The sequence below is a fragment of the Triticum dicoccoides genome, chromosome 6A (assembly GCF_002162155.2).
Source record: "Triticum dicoccoides isolate Atlit2015 ecotype Zavitan chromosome 6A, WEW_v2.0, whole genome shotgun sequence".
Classification (NCBI taxonomy): domain Eukaryota; kingdom Viridiplantae; phylum Streptophyta; class Magnoliopsida; order Poales; family Poaceae; genus Triticum; species Triticum dicoccoides.
The window spans coordinates 564,132,344-564,152,274 of NC_041390.1; the positions used below are offsets into that span (position 1 = coordinate 564,132,344).

At 45.6% G+C, this 19,931-nt stretch overlaps 1 protein-coding gene and 1 non-coding gene across 2 annotated transcripts; both read right to left on the reverse strand.

Annotated features, from left to right (window-relative positions):
• Positions 1-1,750: 1,750 nt before the first annotated feature.
• Positions 1,751-3,039, reverse strand: LOC119317947 (protein PHOSPHATE-INDUCED 1 homolog). The gene has a single exon (XM_037592454.1). The coding sequence runs from the start codon at positions 2,856-2,858 to the stop codon at positions 1,923-1,925; it is 936 nt and encodes a 311-aa protein (XP_037448351.1). The 5' UTR covers positions 2,859-3,039; the 3' UTR covers positions 1,751-1,922.
• A 3,577-nt stretch (positions 3,040-6,616) lies between these two features.
• TRNAN-GUU lies at positions 6,617-6,690 on the reverse strand. The gene has a single exon. It is a non-coding gene; the product is annotated as a tRNA-Asn (tRNA).
• Positions 6,691-19,931: the final 13,241 nt, after the last annotated feature.

Here is a 19,931-nt window from a genome sequence, read left to right on the forward strand (position 1 = left end):
CGCCATGTTAGATTCAACACGAGATCATACATTGGCAACATTGTTTCATAGTTGGACTGGGGTAGAAAACAACATTTCATCATGCAACATTATCATTATTGTATGGTTTCTAATATCCACCTCTCGCAGATTTTGCCTCCATATACATTCTTTAACTACTTTATCAACAACATGTGTACCTTATATGGCTTGGGCCATCCTGCTACATCGCAATCATTAGAGATTATAATTCTTAGAGTTGCATTGAAATTATTGAGATTTTCTAGGGATTTCAGTGAAGCACTCGAAATAGCTCAACCCGGCTGGAATTCTAATAAATATATTTGGCAACGTATATTACCCGCTGGTTTTCCAACAAGCACAACAAGTAATTTATATATTTTTATCACCATAACGTTCAAGATACAAGCATTTATTTTATTGTCACTATATTCAAGATAATAATTTATTAATTTGCAAGGATGTGTCCAATTATTTTTCTTTTGATTTTGTGCTCCCCTAGAAATGTAAAGAATTGGTTCGTTCAGTTTGAACAGAGATAATTCTATGTTGCACATTCTTTGCATCTTCCACGTGAATTCATGGTAACTATGTGTATATTGTTTTGTGGAAGGTGGTTATGAGTTGAAAAAGAAATTTTTATTATACTTGCTCAAATACCATGGGAATGAAGCTAAAGAACACTTTCCTGAAGCACATCAAATAGATCTTAATTTGCAACTGATCTTATTTGAATCATTGCTCTATATGTAAATACATCATTGAAGAACATTTTTGGCATGCTTTGTGTTATACTCCATCCGTTCCTTGATATAGGGTGTATAGATTTTTGAGAAAAAATCTGAAATATAAGATGTATTGCATTGCACCACTTGTTAGGATAATTTTTTTTAGAGATTTGATTACATTTCCTTATATTAGGCAAGGTCCTCTGTTTTCTCATGTCAATTAGTCAGGTGAAATCTCGCCCAAAAGTTGTGAAATTTTCCCTCCACGTGCGTTCTTTAATTTTCGTATCAAAAACTATACACCCTATATTTAGAAATGGAGGGAGTATGTAATCAGGAAAATGTAAAAGGCCTCCGCTCTACCAACTGAGCTAAGATCGGCTTGTGTTCCCGTCATCTGTAAAACTTTAATTAACTTGGAAAGCGCTTCAATATCACACCAGCGTTCCATGCATTTCCCTTATTCTGCATTTCACTGTGACACCGCAGACATCGCCGGGCTTCCTCTTGTTCAACGCTAGACTTTTATTTCAACGCTAACCACTGCAGTTTTGTTAGTTCTGAATCTCTACATTTTCGGTGTCATCTTTTTGACCTTGCGGGCCCTATCTTTTCCAGAGTAGTAAAGCAAAAGGTTTCTGCTCGCACATGACACAGGGGACATGCTCGCGCATCTCACAGTCCCCGGAGCCATCTCTTTTACTTTATTAAGCTGACAACTATATAATTGGTTATTGATGTTAGCTGGAGGTCACCTGTATGGTTATCAACTGCGAACCAGGGCTTTGCACACGTGACCTGCGAGTATATCCCTTCCCTCGGTATTTTAATGAAGTACTATGCATGCCATTGGCTGCTCGAATTTCTGCTGTAAATTCCCACCGTGAGCACCAAAATGATACTAGTAACAATGTTAGTTTCCGAACAATGCTCTCTTACATTAATACTCCCTCCGTAAACTAATATAAGAGCGTTTAGAATACTAAAGTAGTGATCTAAACGCTCTTATATTAGTTTACAGAGGGAGTAGTAAACTTTTTTCATTCAACAAATGAAAGAATTTCATCTCAACGCCTCTACAGGCACACAGATTAACATCAGCACGCGCGTGGAAGGTGGAACACTCTCCACACAGCAACAACGCCACCGCAACTATAACTACACACACACCATCATGGTCCTACACGTACGAGCCTACCCCAAGGTGGAGCAGGCGGACGTGTCGGGGTCGACGAGCGCCGGGACCAGGTACTTCCGGCCGTGGGCTCCGTTCGCGTTGAAGCTGGCGCCGGTGGCCGGGTCCACGAGCAGCGAGCCGGCGTAGCCGGGGTACGCCCCCTTGCCGTACACCCCGGCGCACGCCGTGGCGGCCTCCAGCGGCGCCTCGGCGGGGCCCTGGAAGAAGCCGTTGCCGAAGGGGTTGGTGACGGTGCCGACGATCATGGACGCGAGGGACACCACCATGCCGTCGACGCCGACGTCGCCGTTGGGCGGCGCGAGAGGCGCCGTCTGCGGGCCGTACTGCGGCTGGTGGAACGGCCACGCGCACTGCCCGGCGCACTGCGTCGCCGGGTTGCCCACCCACACGTACGCGAACCGACCCGCACGGGACCGCGGGGACGCGCCGTGGGAGCCGCAGCGGCTCATGCAGAAGCCGTCGACGGCCACGTCGTCGGCCGTGAGCACCACGTTGATGGCGCGGCTGGGCCCGCCGCGCGCCGCGAGCCGGACGAGGTCCCGCTCCCGGAGGTGCTTGCCGAGGGAGTAGGACCGGTCGAAGACGTGGGAGCCGAGGGCCAGCGCCGGGAAGCGGGCCTTGGAGCTGGCGTAGTACTTCTGCGCCGTCTTGAACCAGGTGGCCACGGACGGCTCCGGCTGCGGGGCCGGCGCCGGGGACGCGGAGGCGAGCGACGAGACGAAGTCGGTGACGATGGCGCGCTGCGGCGCGGAGAAGTTGCCGTACCAGACGAGGTTGACGGCGATGCGGCCGGAGAGGAGCGCGCCCTTGTGGTACTTCATGGTGATGGGCTGCTCCTGCACCAGCGCCTGCAGCCTCCTCGTGGCCCCGCAGGACTGCAGCAGCATTGCGCACACCACGAGCGCCACCGCCATGGAACCGAAGGACGCCATTGCCGCAGCTCTGAGGCGGTGGGTCTCTCCTCCTCTTGCCTAGGATGCTCTGTATCAGCTCGTGAGCCGGTGATGGACTGGTGGGGAGTGAGCTCGGGTTTTATAGAGGGAGAGACAGTGGAGCACCGCAAAGGTGGTGGGCATGGTACCGAGGGACGGGGCACCGCGTGACGTATGAATGAGGGGCGCCGCTGGCTTCTTTCTTTCTGCGGCCAAAGTAAAGACGGGGGCGTCCTTGGCCCGAACGGTCACTGACAGCTGGCTTTTCGCGTGCTCCTGCTCGCGCCCAGCTGTGGCCGCGAGGCCGAATGACCCTTTTGCCCCGTCGCTTTGTCCCTCGGGGACCGTTGCGTGAGCGCGCCCGCGCGCGACGCCGCGGGGGCAGTTCGGTGATCGCGGCCGGACGGGGTAAAGTGGGGGCTGCGGGAGTGGGTAAAAGCAGGGGTTGGCTTCTCGAGGCGTTTGAAAGCTGCTTCGCTCGCTCGGCTGGGCAGCACGGGAACGGGAAGGAATACGAACGTTGGGTGCGGGCTGGGCCGCTCCAGCTTTTCTGAAGTACGTTGCGGGGTCACTCGCGGGCTGCTTCCTGGATCCGGTGTAGGCAGGCACAGTGCACTGGGGGTACTTCGGTACTGTCGGAGCACAGTATATCAGGTTTGTCCGTCGCGGCTGCCTTTGCCACTGGCGTTGGGCTGGCGCTTGGTGGAATGTGGTTGGCAAAAGAAGCGAGACGAGACCGTGGAACAGTGCTCCTTATGTTAACCCATGGCCATCTGCACGGAAATGGTGGATCGGGCGGAGCAGCTGGCCGTCGATCTGCTTCAGCGACGCGATCTGGCAGGTCTCATGCACTTTTTTTTTAGTAAAAGGTCTCACAGCACTTCAGAAATGCATTTACCGCGTTGGTCTTTTCAGTTCTCAGGCCCTACTAGCAAATAGTGGGTTAGAGGGTATGACGACCCAGTAAAGCTGATGGGCGAGTTAAGGCCGCCCCAGTCTCCCGTGTCCTCCCGGATCCTCGCTGCGCGTATTATCATTAGCCTGCTAGGCCCATCTTGGTAGGGCACCGCCCAAGCGAGCGAAAGTGCAGGACCCACTGGCCGGCCCATCTCCGTAGGGCGCGATCCGCACGTTTTAATGCGCGCGATAGGGCGCCATCCCATCCTCATCCGATCCGACGTGTTGTTTCCGGCGTCGCCTAGAGATCTGCGTAGCGTAGCGTACGGCTAGCCGCCAGCTGGTGGTGAAGCGGCTAGGCGCGTCGCCGGCCGGACTGGCCCCACGTACTACGCCTCACGACGCGCTCGTGAGTGAATCCGCCCGCTCACTGCTCGTCGAGCACCAGCACCAGCAGCCGCTGCCGGACAGACGGCCGCCCGCCAGGCGCCAGCCGTGCAGCCGGAGGGACACGCGTGCGCACGTACGTGGACGCGCAGGCCTACCTGTCAGAAGGGCCTCGTGGGCGCCCGTGGGCCGTTGGATCCATCTGTGGCCTAGTGAGTGAGTGTGGGAGTACGTGCGTGCGTGCGTGCATGTCGACAGATCGTGCCCTCTCGATCGACAAATATTTTGTCTTCCCCTTAAAAAAAAGACAAATATCGTGTGCCCAGTCATCAACAATGATGATAAAATCCTGTTTTCACTCGCATTTTGGCGTACGTGTCTGCCGAACACAGCAGGAGCGGCAGCAGCTCTCGTGTTCCTTTCGAGCGAATGATTCAGGCCAGCTGAGCGACGCCGACGACGCCTTGGCATCTTCTGCTCCAGGAACGTTCGGCCAGCCATCATCATGAGCGACCTTGTGGACGGTTCGGCGATTGTAGCTCCGCATGGCCCCGTTGCCACACCGGCCACCGGCAACGCGCCCGGCGTCTTCCCGTTTCCTCGCACGGCGGGCGGCCAGCCACTAGCCAGCTCAATGGCATTCGGCGGTTTGGCAGGCTGCTGACAACGCCACAGTACCGTCGTATCGCCGCTCATGGCGTTTCCCTTGTTTTCGCCCGCCTCGGCGCGATCTCAGTCGGGTCGGCGCCGCGCCGTTCCAAAAGAGGAGGAAAAGATCGCGTGGGCACCCGTAACGGTTACACTCGTAGTACAATCTAGTATCCCAACTTTCTCCGGCATTCAAGTGGCAATGATCTGGATATATAATCTCCTACAGCCCCGTTAGTGTTAGGAGCACCTAACCGTGCACAATGATGGCGTGCTACCGTTTTACAGTCAGGAACAGTCTAGCAGCGCGTTAAGCTCGCGCCCAGTACGGGTCACTACTCCCGGGGGTAGTACTACTACTGAACATCCATAGCTCACCCTGGAAACTGCACCGTTTTACTGTGCAAAGTACTGACTTACTACACCAGTAAAAACACGGGTGATGTGGCTGTGGCTGATCGTACCTGACGAGTACTTACTTGATCATTAGGCTGGTCATAGTGGGAGTAACATAGGTAGTAACATAGATGCCACATAAGCAAAAATGATGATGTGGCAAGTACTTAATGAGGAGAGAGGCAAATAGAGTAACATAATATGTTACCATCACATAGCGGTTTCCAATGCATAATGAGTCTACAAAGTAATAAATGAAGGCAACTATGTTACCACACCTATGACACTACCCACTATGAAAGTAGTAACATAGACTAGTAACATATGTATGTTACTAGTCGAAGTTACTCCCCACTATGACCAGCCTAACCCATGGTAGGTATTTAATTATACCAGCCGGTCGGAAACAGGCCAGTGATGTACATAGTTATGTACGCGTACGTACCACGTCCGGCCGCGCATGATGATGCCCATAGTTATGTACGCGTACGTACCACGTCCGGCCGCGCATACGGCACAGGTATGCAGTGGCGCTGCTGCTACGTCCGTCCATCCATCCTTAATGCAAGGACAGGGATTGGGCGCCCAGGCTGTCGCCTCGTAGGACGTCTCTGTGGCCACATTAAACCGGCTGCCCGCGCTGCGCCGTGTCTCTCGCGTGTCTCCCCTGTCCTGTAGCTCCCGCACGCGTGATCTTTATCTGCGTGGGATGCACTTGGACTTGCGTCGCGCACGACTGCATCGGATGCTCGTAGAGAGTAAAATAACGAGTAGTAGTACAAAGCATGTTGATTTGTGAAATGGTCTGCCGCTGAATGTGGGTGCCGCTAGCTTTTGCTGCTTGTAGTCCTACAGACGCTGGAGTGGTTTTGCAGGTTTTTTACTCGCTAGGGACCGGATAGGCATGGGGACGCCGCATTCCACGGGCTTTGGCTAGTGTTTTAGTTTAGTTTTGTAGCAATAGCAATGCATATTTTAGTGGTAGTATAAGATAATCCACCCGGGTTAATTTGGTTTACAAACGGTCGCCCGATTGTCAACGCCAATCCTTAGACCTTAAGAAGATCTGATGGGTGTTTTGGTTAGACACTTGGAGAGAGCACTTCGTTCTAGCAAGAACGTTTTTGTTCCGAAACTGTGTGTGTCATCCGCAACATTGGCTGGTAACAATTGTTTTGCGCACCTTATTGTGCCCATGCCATGGGTGAGTCGACGATCAAACACATTGGCTGAAATAATGCTCTCTCCTGTTACAATTTACTTCAGTTGTTAAACTTTTAAGGTTGCCTAAGTTTATGAAAAAACATGTTATCATCAACAACATCAACTTAGTTTTATTAGATTCACTGTATGATATATTTTCATGTTTTATGAAAATAACGGAAAAGATATAGAGAAGGACAACCCATTTTATTCCCCCAAAAAAATTCCGCTAGAAGGAGGGCTTGAACCTCCAACCTTGTGGTTAACAGCCACACGCTCTAGCCAACTGAGCTATTCCAGCTTTGTGATAATATTTGCATTTGATGTTATAGACATTAGCATATTTCTTAGAACATTTACAGTCGAATCCCTCAAACCATCTCTCATACACCCGCGGACGTGCCCGATCGGTGACCGAACAGGAGAGAGAAGGAAAAAAAAGACCCAACCAGACTCCTCATATCATCTCTATATGTCCGGGCTGTCCGCGAACCCTCATATCCATCCCAGATGTAGGGAGGATATGAGGGCTCGCGGACGCGCCCAGTCAGTCCGTCGCGTAGGACGCGACCCTACCTGGGACAACCTTTTTTCTTTCTTCATTCATTATTTTCATTCTCTCTCTTTTATCTTCACCAATCATGTGCAAGTAACCGGACATTTGAGGAAGAAAATGAGGATTGTGGTTGCGCGGACAGACAAATAGGGGCTCAAAACGGACACGCCCCTCACTGATCGGACGCGTCCACGGATGTTTGAGGGGTCGAATTAGAGGTACGTGGTTGTAGCTCTTATATATCCGGTTTGACTTGGACAAAATTAAAATTTCAAGTAATTTGAAACAAAAGATGTAGTTATGTGTTTTCTTAGGCACAATCGATAGTGGCCTTAGAGGCACAGACATCTAGACCGAGCCAGGGACAACATTCAACCAAATGTGGGGACGGGTCAAAAGCATGTGATGTCAATGGAGGTGGAGCCGATAGAGGAGACCACGTCGGACTGGTCAAGCCTAGGGTTGTTTTCCATCCACTGGATTGCGAGAGTTTATATGGAAGCTCCGTGTTTCAGGCTTTCAACCAACTTTTGGCTCTGGTTCCTTTATATATTGGAAGCTTCCTCCTTACAGTGCATGTCAAAGCTCGTGCCATCTACGCGGGGGTGGGGGGATCAGCACGGAAGCCTTGGGCTAGGAATGGAATGGACTTTAACTGCAAGACTGATCTAGTTGTTAAAACGTTAGTAAAATCTTCAACAGATACATATTAGATCTTAGGGCTGCGACAATTCAAACCATGACAGAGTGAGTAAGATCCAAGTTGTCGCCGAAATACTAAGGGACAAGGAGCATAACAAAGGAGGCTAGGTGGGAGATAAGTGTAGGTACATCTACTACCCACTGAGTGTCTTGGAGATTGTTGAACAAAACAATTGAGAGACTAATATGTATGCTAGTGTGCAAAGAGTAAAAATGGTACTTTGAATTATTGATAAGTTTGCTAAAACTTCTGAGAATATTGCGAGCGTTGTAGAGAAGATTGCTACATCTTTACAGAAGATTGTCAAGCTATTGAGAAGTATGCTATTGAGTAGATTGGGTATCAAAGATGGCCCCTAAAAAATGTTGTTGAGAGCGATTGGTTCGGTATCTTGTCCGAGGAACAATTGACTGCGGAAGAAGAATGAAGACAACAAGAAGGCGTAGTTCTTTCTCTTTGTTTCAATTATTTCATTTGAGTCATAGGGCAAATCATACTATTAGGGGGGGTCCAAATTAGTCCACGTTTAGGTCTTTATTGAATACGCAATCATAAACCTATCTCCGAGTAAAGTCAAGAGAAATATCTTTGTGCGTCGCGTTTTTCTTCAAAGTCAAAGATGAGGTTCTTCTAGACCGCGAGTGAAAATCAAGGGCAGTAGAGTCAGCTTTACTTGTACCTCAAGTAAATTTGCCACGTGAGTTTGAAATCAGATCGTTGGACACGTGTTGGTTGACCGTTGCGAGGCACATGCCTTGATTGGTCATCTCACACCTCAGGATTGCTTTGGCTATAAATAGCCACCCAACCCCCAACCTTCACTGGTTGGTTGCTCGCTGAATTGACAAGAGTTTGTCAAAGCAGTCCCTCTTTTGAGAGATTTCACCGAGAGAAAACCCATAACTTGAATTAGATATACCTAAGAGAGTGATCAGAAGTAACTTATTTATCTCAACGTGCAAGCATATGCCACATCATCATACAATTATGGATGAGATAAGGCCCACCTCAACATGCAACCATGCATGGGAAAAGACCCAATACCAAATGCAACCATGCGTTCAATTAATATTTTACAATTATACATAATAATAATAATAAGTCGTATGTATTTTTAATTTAGCTTCACGTGTTATCAGTATAAATATTTATATTCCACACAATCAAATCCCATTGAAATGTATTTCAACCGATTCCTGCAGCAACGTGAGATACCATGCAGTTTAGTTAAGTGATTGAGCATCACACAAAACTAAGTTGATACTAAATGGTGACCTATTACTCTTTGTGAGTTGCACACCCGCTAGATGGATAGGTGTCGATCTGAGTAACCAAGTGTGATTGTGGTTTCCTGAGGACTTTCTTTGTGAAAGTTTGGAGGTTGCCTTGAGTATTCTATCAAAAGTAAATCAACTGAAGTTTGAAGAACTGCACGTTGAAGAGAATATGATGGAGAGAGATTTTCTCATGTCTTCAATCACCTGTCCCTCCAACTAGGCATAGCACTTTGGCAGATGTGTGAACTGGCTAAACAAATTACTTGTCGCCATTGATCAACATTGGTTCTTTCTTAGCTAGCATTCCTTTCGGTACTTGTCTTGTTTGAGTTTTTGCTCTCCGTGATTGTTATCTATGATTAGTTCTTTACAAATGAGTACGTTCACATTTTTTCATCTATGACTACTTAGTTATCCTTCTCGCATCTATCCGTATATATTTCTCCCGATAGCTGGAACTAGTTTTTCTTCCAAGGGAAAAACATGCTGCATGTGCATCACCAAGTGCTCTAGACGCCTCCTATGCACCACAAAGGGAAAAAGGTACTACATGTGCAGCAACACGGGTTCATGTTGCCTCATACGCAACACTAAGGTCTCCTACTTCGTCCCCTACAACAAGATACAAAGCAACCGCCTATTCTCCAAGACTCATGTCTCATGCTTTGACTGTACACCACGATAAAAAGTTGTTGTCACTTCTACAACACTCAGGCCTCCCATAGCACCAAGGGAAAGTCATTTGTTTGCTCCCATAGCAACTTTTGATGTTGCAGATGGTTAGGGCCTTGCAAATAGGTTGAGAAAGGCAACATCAAAGATGGTTGTTCACGTGACAATAAGTTTTATGGTAATTATATGCTTGAAAATAATAGTTGAACTACTGAGTATTTTTGTGCCTCTGAACTGTGTGAACTATGTGGTTTGCGCGAGATGAACTGTGTGCTATTTGATTGTGTGAACAGTGTGGTATGTGCTTGATGAATTATGTTGGTGTGTGCGTGTGAACTATGAGATTAAGATAATTAGGTAATGGTTGGTTGAAGTACTAGTTTATTTGTTACGTCATCTCGATGATATGTCTTGATGATGTCGATAATGTGATATTGATGATGTTGGGGAACGTAGTAATTTCAAAAAAAAATCCTACGCACACGCAAGATCATAGTGATGCATAGCAATGAGAGGGGAGAGTGTGTCCACGTACCCTTGTAGACCGAAAGCGGAAGCGTTAGCATAACGTGGTTGATGTAGTCGTACGTCTTCACGATCCGACCGATCAAGTACCGAACGTACGGCACCTCCAAGTTCAGCACAAACTCTGATCCAGCCGAGTGTTGAGGGAGAGTTTCGTCAACACAACGGCATGGTGACGATGATGATGTTCTACCGACGCAGGGCTTCGCCTAAGCACCGCTACAGTATTATCGAGGTGGACTATGATGGAGGGGGGCACCGCACACGGCTAAAAGATCAAATCAATTGTTGTGTCTATGGGGTGCCCCCCTGCCCCCGTATATAAAGGAGCAATAGGGGAGGTGCGGTCGGCCAGGAGGAGGCGCGCCAGGAGGAGTCCTACTCCCACCTGTTCCTTGTTGGATTAGGAGAAGGGGGAAAGAGGAGGAAGAGAGGAAGGAGGGGGGGGGGGGGGCGCCGCCCCCCTCTCCTTGTCCTATTCGGACTAGAGGGGGAGGGGGCACGGCCCTGCCCTAGCCGCCTCTCCTCTTCTCCACTAAGGCCCACTATGGCCCATTAAGCCCCCGGGGGGTTCCGGTTACCCCTCGGTACTCCGGTAAAATCCCGATTTCACCCGGAACATTTCCGATATCCAAATATAGGTTTCCAATATATCAATCTTCATGTCTCGACCATTTTGAGACTCCTCGTCATGTACGTGATCACATTCGGGACTCCGAACAACCTTCGGTACATCAAAACTCAAAAACTCATAATATAACCGTCATCGAAACTTTAAGTGTGCGGACCCTATGGGTTCGAGAACTATGTAAACATGACCAAGACATGTCTCCGGTCAATAACCAATAGCGGAACCTAGATGCCCATATTGGATCCTACATATTCTACGAAGATCTTTATCGGTCAGACCGCATAACAACATACGTTGTTCCCTTTGTCATCGGTATGTTACTTGCCCGAGATTCGATCGCCGGTATCTCAATACCTAGTTCAATCTTGTTACCGGAAAGTCTCTTTACTCGTTCCGTAATACATCATCCCGCAACTAACTCATTAGTTGCAATGCTTGCAAGGCTTTAAGTGATGTGCATTACCGAGTGGGCCCAGAGATACCTCTCCGACAATCGGAGTGACAAATCCTAATCTCAAAATACGCCAACCCAACAAGTACCTTCGGAGACACCTGTAGAGCACCTTTATAATCACCCAGTTACGTTGTGATGTTCGGTAGCACACAAAGTGTTCCTCTGGTAAACGGGAGTTGCATAATCTCATAGTCATAGGAACATGTAAGTCATGAAGAAAGCAATAGCAAGATACTAAATGATCGAGTGCTAAGCTAACGAAACGGGTCAAGTCAATCACATCATTCTCCTAATGATGTTCTCCCGTTAATCAAATGACAACTCATGTCTATGGCTAGGAAACATAACCATCTTTGATCAACGAGCTAGTCAAGTAGAGGCATACTAGTGACACTCTGTTTGTCTATGTATTCACACAAGTATTATGTTTCTGGTTAATACAATTCTAGCATGAATAATAAAAATTTATCATGATATAAGGAAATAAATAATAAATGTATTATTGCCTCTAGGGCATATTTCCTTAAGTCTCCCACTTGCACTAGAGTCAATAATCTAGATTACACAATAATGATTCTAACACCCATGGAGTCTTGGTGTTGATCATGTTTTGCTCATGGAAGAGGCTTAGTCAACGGGTCTGCTGAAGGAAATATGCCCTAGAGGCAATAATAAAGTTATTATTTATTTCCTTATTTCATGATAAATGTTTATTATTCATGCTAGAATTGTACTAACCGGAAACATAATACATGTGTGAATACATAGAGAAACAGAGTGTCACTAGTATGCCTCTACTTGACTAGCTCGTTAATCAAAGATGGTTAAGTTTCCTAACCATAGACAAAGAGTTGTTATTTGATTAACGGGATCACATCATTAGGAGAATGATGTGATTGACTTGACCCATTCCGTTAGCTTAGCACTCGATCGTTTAGTATGTTGCTATTGCTTTCTTCATGACTTATACATGTTCCTATGACTATGAGATTATGCAACTCCCGTTTACCGGAGGAACACTTTGTGTGCTACCAAACGTCACAACGTAACTGGGTGATTATAAAGGAGCTCTACAGGTGTCTCCAAAGGTACATGTTGGGTTGGCGTATTTCGAGATTAGGATTTGTCACTCCGATTGTCGGAGAGGTATCTCTGGGCCCTCTCGGTAATGCACATCATATAAGCCTTGCAAGTATTGCAACTAATGAGTTAGTTGCGAGATGATGTATTAAGGAATGAGTAAAGAGACTTGCCGGTAACGAGATTGAACTAGGTATTGAGATACCGATGATCGAATCTCGGGCAAGTAACATACCGATGACAAAGGGAACAACGTATGTTGTTATGCGGTCTGACCGATAAAGATCTTCGTAGAATATGTAGGAGCCAATATGAGCATCCAGGTTCTGCTATTGGTTATTGACCAGAGACGTGTCTTGGTCATGTCTACATTGTTCTCGAACCCGTAGGGTCCGCACGCTTAAGGTTTCGATGACAGTTATATTATGAGTTTATGAGTTTTGATGTACCGAAGGAGTTTGGAGTCCCGGATGAGATCGGGGACATGACGAGGAGTCTCGAAATGGTCGAGACGTAAAGATCGATATATTGGATGACTATATTCGGACATCGGAAAGGTTCCGAGTGGTTCGGGTATTTTTCGGAGTACCGGGGAGTTACGGGAATACGGGGAAGAAGTATATGGGCCTTACTGGGCTTTAGGGGAGAGGGAGAGGCAGGCCGCATGCCCTCCCATTGACTAATCCAAATTGGACTAGGGGGAGGGGCGGTGCCCCCTCCTTCCTTCTCCTCCCTCTTCCCCTTCCTTGTCTCCTACTCCTGCTACATGGAAGGACTCCTAGTTGGACTAGGAAAGGGGGAATCCTACTCCTGGTGGGAATAGGACTCCCCTAGGGCGCGCCATAGAGAGGGCTGGCCCTCCCCTCCTCCACTCCTTTATATACGGGGGCAGGGGCACCCCATAGACACACAAGTTGATCTTCGTGATCGTTCTCTTAGCCGTGTGCGGTGCCCCCCTCCATCATACTCCTCGATAATATTGTAGCGGTGCTTAGGCGAAGCCCTGCGGCGGTAGAACATAAGATCGTCACCATGCCATCGTGCTGACGGAACTCTTCCCCGACACTTTGCTGGATCGGAGTCCGGGGATCGTCATCGAGCTGAACGTCTGCTAGAACTCGGAGGTGCCGTAGTTTCGGTGCTTAATCGGCCGGGCCGTGAAGACGTACGACTACATCAACCGCGTTATCATAACGCTTCCGCTGTCGGTGTACGAGGGTACGTAGACAACACTCTCCCCTCTTGTTGCTATGCATCACCATGATCTTGTGTGTGCGTAGGAAATTTTTTGAAATTACTATGTTCCCCAGCAGTGGTATCAGAGCCTAGGTTTTATGTGTTGATGTTATATGCACGAGTAGAACACAAGTGAGTTGTGGGCAATATAAGTCATACTTCTTACCAGCATGTCATACTTTGGTTCGGCGGTATTGTTGGATGAAGCGGCCCAGACCGACATTACGCGTACGCTTACGCGAGACTGGTTCTACCTACGTGCTTTGCACACAGGTGGCTGGCGGGTGTCAGTTTCTCCAACTTTAGTTGAACCAAGTGTGGCTACACCCGGTCCTTGCGAAGGTTAAAACAACACCAACTTGACAAACTATCGTTGTGGTTTTGATGCATAGGTAAGATTGGTTCTTGCTTTAAGCCCGTAGCAGCCACGTAAAACTTGCAACAACAAAGTAGAGGACGTCTAACTTGTTTTTGCAGGGCATGTTGTGATGTGATATGGTCAAGACATGATGCTAAATTTTATCGTATGAGATGATCATGTTTTGTAACAAAGTTATCGGCAATTGGCAGGAGCCATATGGTTGTCGCTTTATTGTATGCAATGCAATTGTGCTGTAATGCTTTACTTTATCACTAAGCGGTAGCGATAGTCGTAGAAGCATAAGATTGGCGAGACGACAATGATGCTACGATGGAGATCAAGGTGTCGCACCGGTGACGATGGTGATCATGACGGTGCTTCGAAGATGGAGATCGCAAGCACAAGATGATGATGGCCATATCATATCACTTATATTGTTTGCATGTGATGTTTATCTTTTATGCATCTTATCTTGCTTTGATTGACGGTAGCATTTTAAGATGATCTCTCACTAATTATCAAGAAGTGTTCTCCCTGAGTATGCACCGTTGCGAAAGTTCTTCGGGCTGAGACACCACGTGATGATCGGGTGTGATAGGCTCTACGTTCAAATACAACGGGTGCAAAACAGTTGCACACGCGAAATATTTAGGTTATACTTGACGAGCAAAGCATATACAAATATGGCCTCGGAACACGGAGACCGAAAGGTCGAGCGTGAATCATATAGTAGATATGATCAACATAGTGATGTTCACCAATGAAACTACTCCATCTCACGTGATGACCGGACATGGTTTAGTTGATTTGGATCACGTGATCACTTAGAGGATTAGAGGGATGTCTATCTAAGTGGGAGTTCTTAAGTAATATGATTAATTGAATTTAAATTTATTATGAACTTAGTCCTGGTAGTATCTTGCAAATTATGTTGTAGATCAATAGCTCGTGTTGTTGCTTTCATATGTTTATTTTGGTATGTTCCTAGAGAAAATTGTGTTGAAAGATATTAGTAGCAATGATGCGGATTGGATCCGTGATCTGAGGTTTATCCTCATTGCTTTACAGAAGAATTATGTCCTTGATGCACCGCTAGGTGACAGACCTATTGCAGGAGCAGATGCAGACGTTATGAACGTTTGGCTAGCTCAATATGATGACTACTTGATAGTTTAGTGCACCATGCTTAACGGCTTAGAATCGGGACTTCAAAGACGTTTTGAACGTCATGGACCATATGAGATGTTCCAGGAGTTGAACTTAATATTTCAAGCAAATACCCGAGTTGAGAGATATGAAGTCTCCAACAAGTTCTATAGCTAAAAGATGGAGGAGAATCGCTCAACTAGTGAGCATGTGCTCAGATTGTCTGGGTACTACAATCGCTTGAATCAAGTGGGAGTTAATCTTCCAGATAAAATAGTGATTGACAGAATTCTCTAGTCACTATCACCAAGTTAGTAGAACTTTGTGATGAACTATGATATGCAAGGGATAACGAAAATGATTCCCAAGCTCTTCGTAATGCTGAAATTGACGAAGGTAGATATCAAGAAAAACATCAAGTGTTGATGGTTGACGAGACCACTAGTTTCAAGAAAAGGGCAATGGAAAAAGGGGAACTTCAAGAAGAACAGCAAGCAAGTTGCTGCTCAAGTGAAGAAGCCCAAGTCTGGTCCTAAGCCTGAGACTAAGTGCTTGTACTGCAAAGGGACTGGTCACTGGAAGCGGAACTACCCAAGTATTTGGCGGATAAGAAAGGATGGCAAAGTAAACAAAGGTATATTTGATATACATGTTATTGATGTGTACTTTACTAGTGTTCATAGCAACCCTCAGTATTTGGTACTAGTTCAGTTGCTAAGATTAGTAACTTGAATCGGGAGCTGCAGAATGAACAGAGACTAGTTAAGGGTAAGGTGACGATGTGTGTTTGAAGTAGTTCCAAGATTGATATGATCATCATCGCACACTCCCTATACTTTCGGGATTAGTGTTGAACCTAAATAAGTGTTATTTGGTGTTTGCGTTGAGCATAAATATGATTTGATCATGTTTATTGCAATACGGTTATTCATTTAAGTAAGAGAATAAATTGTTGTTCTGTTTACATGAATAAAACCTTATATGGTTACACTCCCAATGAAAATGGTTCGTTGGATCTCGATCGTAGTGATACACATATTCATAATATTGAAACCAAAAGATGCAAAGTTAATAATGATAGTGCAACTTATTTGTGGCACTGCCGTTTAGGTCATATTGGTGTAAAGCGCATAAAGAAACTCCATGCTGATGGGTTTTTGGAATCACTTGATTATGAATCACTTGATGCTTGCTAACCATGCCTCATAGGCAAGATGACTAAAACGCCGTTCTCCGGAACAATGGAGCGAGCAACTGACTTATTGGAAATAAAACATACTGATGTATGCGATCCGATGAGTGTTAAGGCTCGCGGTGGGTATCGTTATTTTCTGACCTTCACAGACGATTTAAGTAGATATGGGTATATCTACTTGATGAAACATAAGTCTGAAACATTTGAACAGTTCAAAGAATTTCAGAATGAAGTGGAAAATCATCATGACAGGAAGATAAGGTTTCCACGATCTGATCGCGGAGACAAATATTTGAGTTATGAGTTTGGTCTTCAATTAAAACAATGTGGAATAGTTTCACAAATTCATGCCACCTGGAACACCACAACATAATGGTGTGTCCGAACGTCATAACCGTACTTTATTGGATATAGTGCAATCTATGATGTTTCTTACCGATTTACCACTATAGTTTTGGGGTTATGCATTAGAGACAACTGCATTCACGTTAAAAAGGGCACCATCTAAATCCGTTGAGACGGCACCTTATGAACTATGGTTTGGCAAGAAACCAAAGTTGTCGTTTCTTAAAGTTTGGGGTTGCGATGCTTATATGAAAAAGTTTCATCCTGATAAGCTCAAACCCAAATCGGAGAAGTGCGCCTTCATAGGATACCCAAAAGAAAATGTTGGGTACACCTTCTATCACATATCCGAAGGCAAGATATTCGTTGCTGAGAATGGATCCTTTCCAGAGAAGGAGTTTCTCTCGAAAGAAGTGAGTGGGAGGAAAGTAGAAAACTTGATAAGGTAATTGTACCTTCTCCCTTATTGGAAAGTAGTTCATCACAGAAATCTGTTTTTGTGACTAGTACACCAATTAGTGAGGAAGCTAATGATGATGATCATGTAACTTCAGATCAAGTTACTACCGAATCTCGTAGGTAAACCAGAGTGAGATCCGCACCAGAGTGGTACGGTAATCCTGTTCTGGAAGTCATGTTACTAGACCATGACGAACTTGAGAACTATGAGGAAGCGATGATGAGCCCAGATTCCGCGAAATGGTTTGAGACCATGAAATCTGAGATATGATCCATGTATGAGAACAAAGTATGGACTTTGATGGATTTGCCCGATGATCGGCAAGCCATAGAAAATAAATGGATCTTCAAGAGGAAGACGGACATTGATAGTAGTGTTACTATCTACCAAGCTAGAATTGTCGCAAAAGGTTTTCGACAAGTTCAAGGTGTTGACTACGATGAGAGTTTCTCACTCGTATCTATGCTTAAGTCTGTCCGAATCATGTTAGCAATTGCCGCATTTTATGAAATCTAGCAAATGGATAAACAAAACTGCATTCCTTAATGGATTTATTAAAGAAGAGTTGTATATGATGCAACTAGAAGGTTTTGTCGATCCTAAAGGTGTTAACTAAATATCCAAGCTCCAACGATCCATCTATGGACTGGTGCAAGCATCTCGGAGTTGGAATATACGCTTTGATAAGTTGATCAAAGCATATAGTTTTATACAGACTTGCGGTGAAGCCTGTATTTACAAGAAAGTGAGTGGGAGCACTACAGCATTCCTGATAAGTATATGTAAATGACATATTGTTGATCGGAAATAATGTAGAATTATTCTGCAAAGCATAAAGGAGTGTTTGAAAGGATTTTTTCAAAGAAAACCTCGGTGAAGCTGCTTACATATTGAGCATCAAGATCTATAGAGATAGATCAAGACGCTTGATAAGTTTTTTCAATGAGTACATACCTTGACAAGATTTTGAAGTAGTTCAAAATGGAACAGTCAAAGAAAGAGTTCTTGCCTGTGTTACAAGGTGTGAAATTGAGTAAGACTCAAAACCCGACCACGGCAGAAGATAGAAAGAGAATGAAAATCATTCCCTATGCCTCAGCCATAGGTTCTATAAAGTATGCCATGCTATGTACCAGATCTATTGTATACCCTACACTGATGTTGGCAAGGGAGTACAATAGTGATCTAGGAGTAGATCACTGGACAGCGGTCAAAATTATCCTTAGTGGAATAAGGATATGTTTCTCGATTATGGAGGTGACAAAAGGTTCGTCGTAAAGGGTTACGTCTATGCAAACTTTAACAATGATCCAGATGATTCTAAGTCTCAATATGGATGCATATTGAAAGTGGGAGCAATTAGCTAGAGTAGCTCCGTGCAGAGCATTGTTGACATAGAAATTTGCAAAATACATACGGATCTGAATATGGCAGACCCGTTGACCAAACTTCTCTCACAGGCAAAACATGATCACACCTTAGTACTCTTTGGGTGTTAATCACATAGCGATATGAACTACATTATTGACTCTAGTAAACCTTTTGAGTCTTGGTCACATAATGATGTGAACTATTGGTGTTAAATCACATGGCAATGTGAACTAGATTACTGACTCTAGTGCAAGTGGGAGACTGAAGGAAATATGCCCTAGAGGCAATAATAAAGTTATTATTTATTTCCTTATTTCATGATAAATGTTTATTATTCATGCTAGAATTGTATTAACCGGAAACATAATACATGTGTGAATACATAGACAAACAGAGTGTCACTAGTATACCTCTACTTGACTAGCTCGTTAATCAAAGATGGTTATGTTTCCTAACCATAGACAAAGAGTTGTTATTTGATTAACGGGATCACATCATTAGGAGAATGATGTGATTGACTTGACCCATTCCGTTAGCTTAGCACTCGATCGTTTAGTATGTTGCTATTGCTTTCTTCATGACTTATACATGTTCCTATGACTATGAGATTATGCAACTCCCGTTTACCGGAGGAACACTTTGTGTGCTACCAAACGTCACAACGTAACTGGGTGATTATAAAGGAGCTCTATAGGTGTCTCCAAAGGTACATGTTCGGTTGGCGTATTTCGAGATTAGGATTTTTCACTCCGATTGTCGGAGAGGTATCTCTGGGCCCTCTCGGTAATGCACATCATATAAGCCTTGCAAGCATTGCAACTAATGAGTTAGTTGTGAGATGATGTATTATGGAACGAGTAAAGAGACTTGCCGGTAACGAGATTGAACTAGGTATTGAGATACCGATGATCGAATCTCGGGCAAGTAACATACCGATGACAAAGGGAACAACGTATGTTGTTATGCGGTCTGACCGATAAAGATCTTCGTAGAATATGTAGGAGCCAATATGGGCATCCAGGTTCCACTATTGGTTATTGACCGGAGACGTGTCTCGGTCATGTCTACATTGTTCTTGAACCCGTAGGGTCCGCACGCTTAAGGTTTCGATGACAGTTATATTATGAGTTTATGAGTTTTGATGTACCGAAGGAGTTCGGAGTCCCGGATGAGATCGGGAACATGACGAGGAGTATCGAAATGGTTGAGACGTAAAGATCAATATATTGGACGACTATATTCGGACATCGGAAAGGTTCCGAGTGGTTTGGGTATTTTTCGGAGTACCGGGGAGTTACGGGAATACGGGGAAGAAGTATATGGGCCTTACTGGGCTTTAGGGGAGAGGGAGAGGCAGGCCGCACGCCCCCCATTGACTAGTCCGAATTTGACTAGGGGGAGGGGCGGCGCCCGCTCCTTCCTTCTCTTCGCTCTTCCCCTTCCATGTCTCCTACTCCTACTACATGGAAGTACTCCTAGTTGGACTAGGAAAGGGGGGATCCTAATCCCGGTGGGAATAGGACTCCCCTA

What these genes read in the sequence shown, in the direction of transcription:
- LOC119317947 (XM_037592454.1), bottom strand. Translation starts at nt 2,858, where the DNA reads ATGGCGTCCTTCGGTTCCATGGCGGTGGCGCTCGTGGTGTGCGCAATG.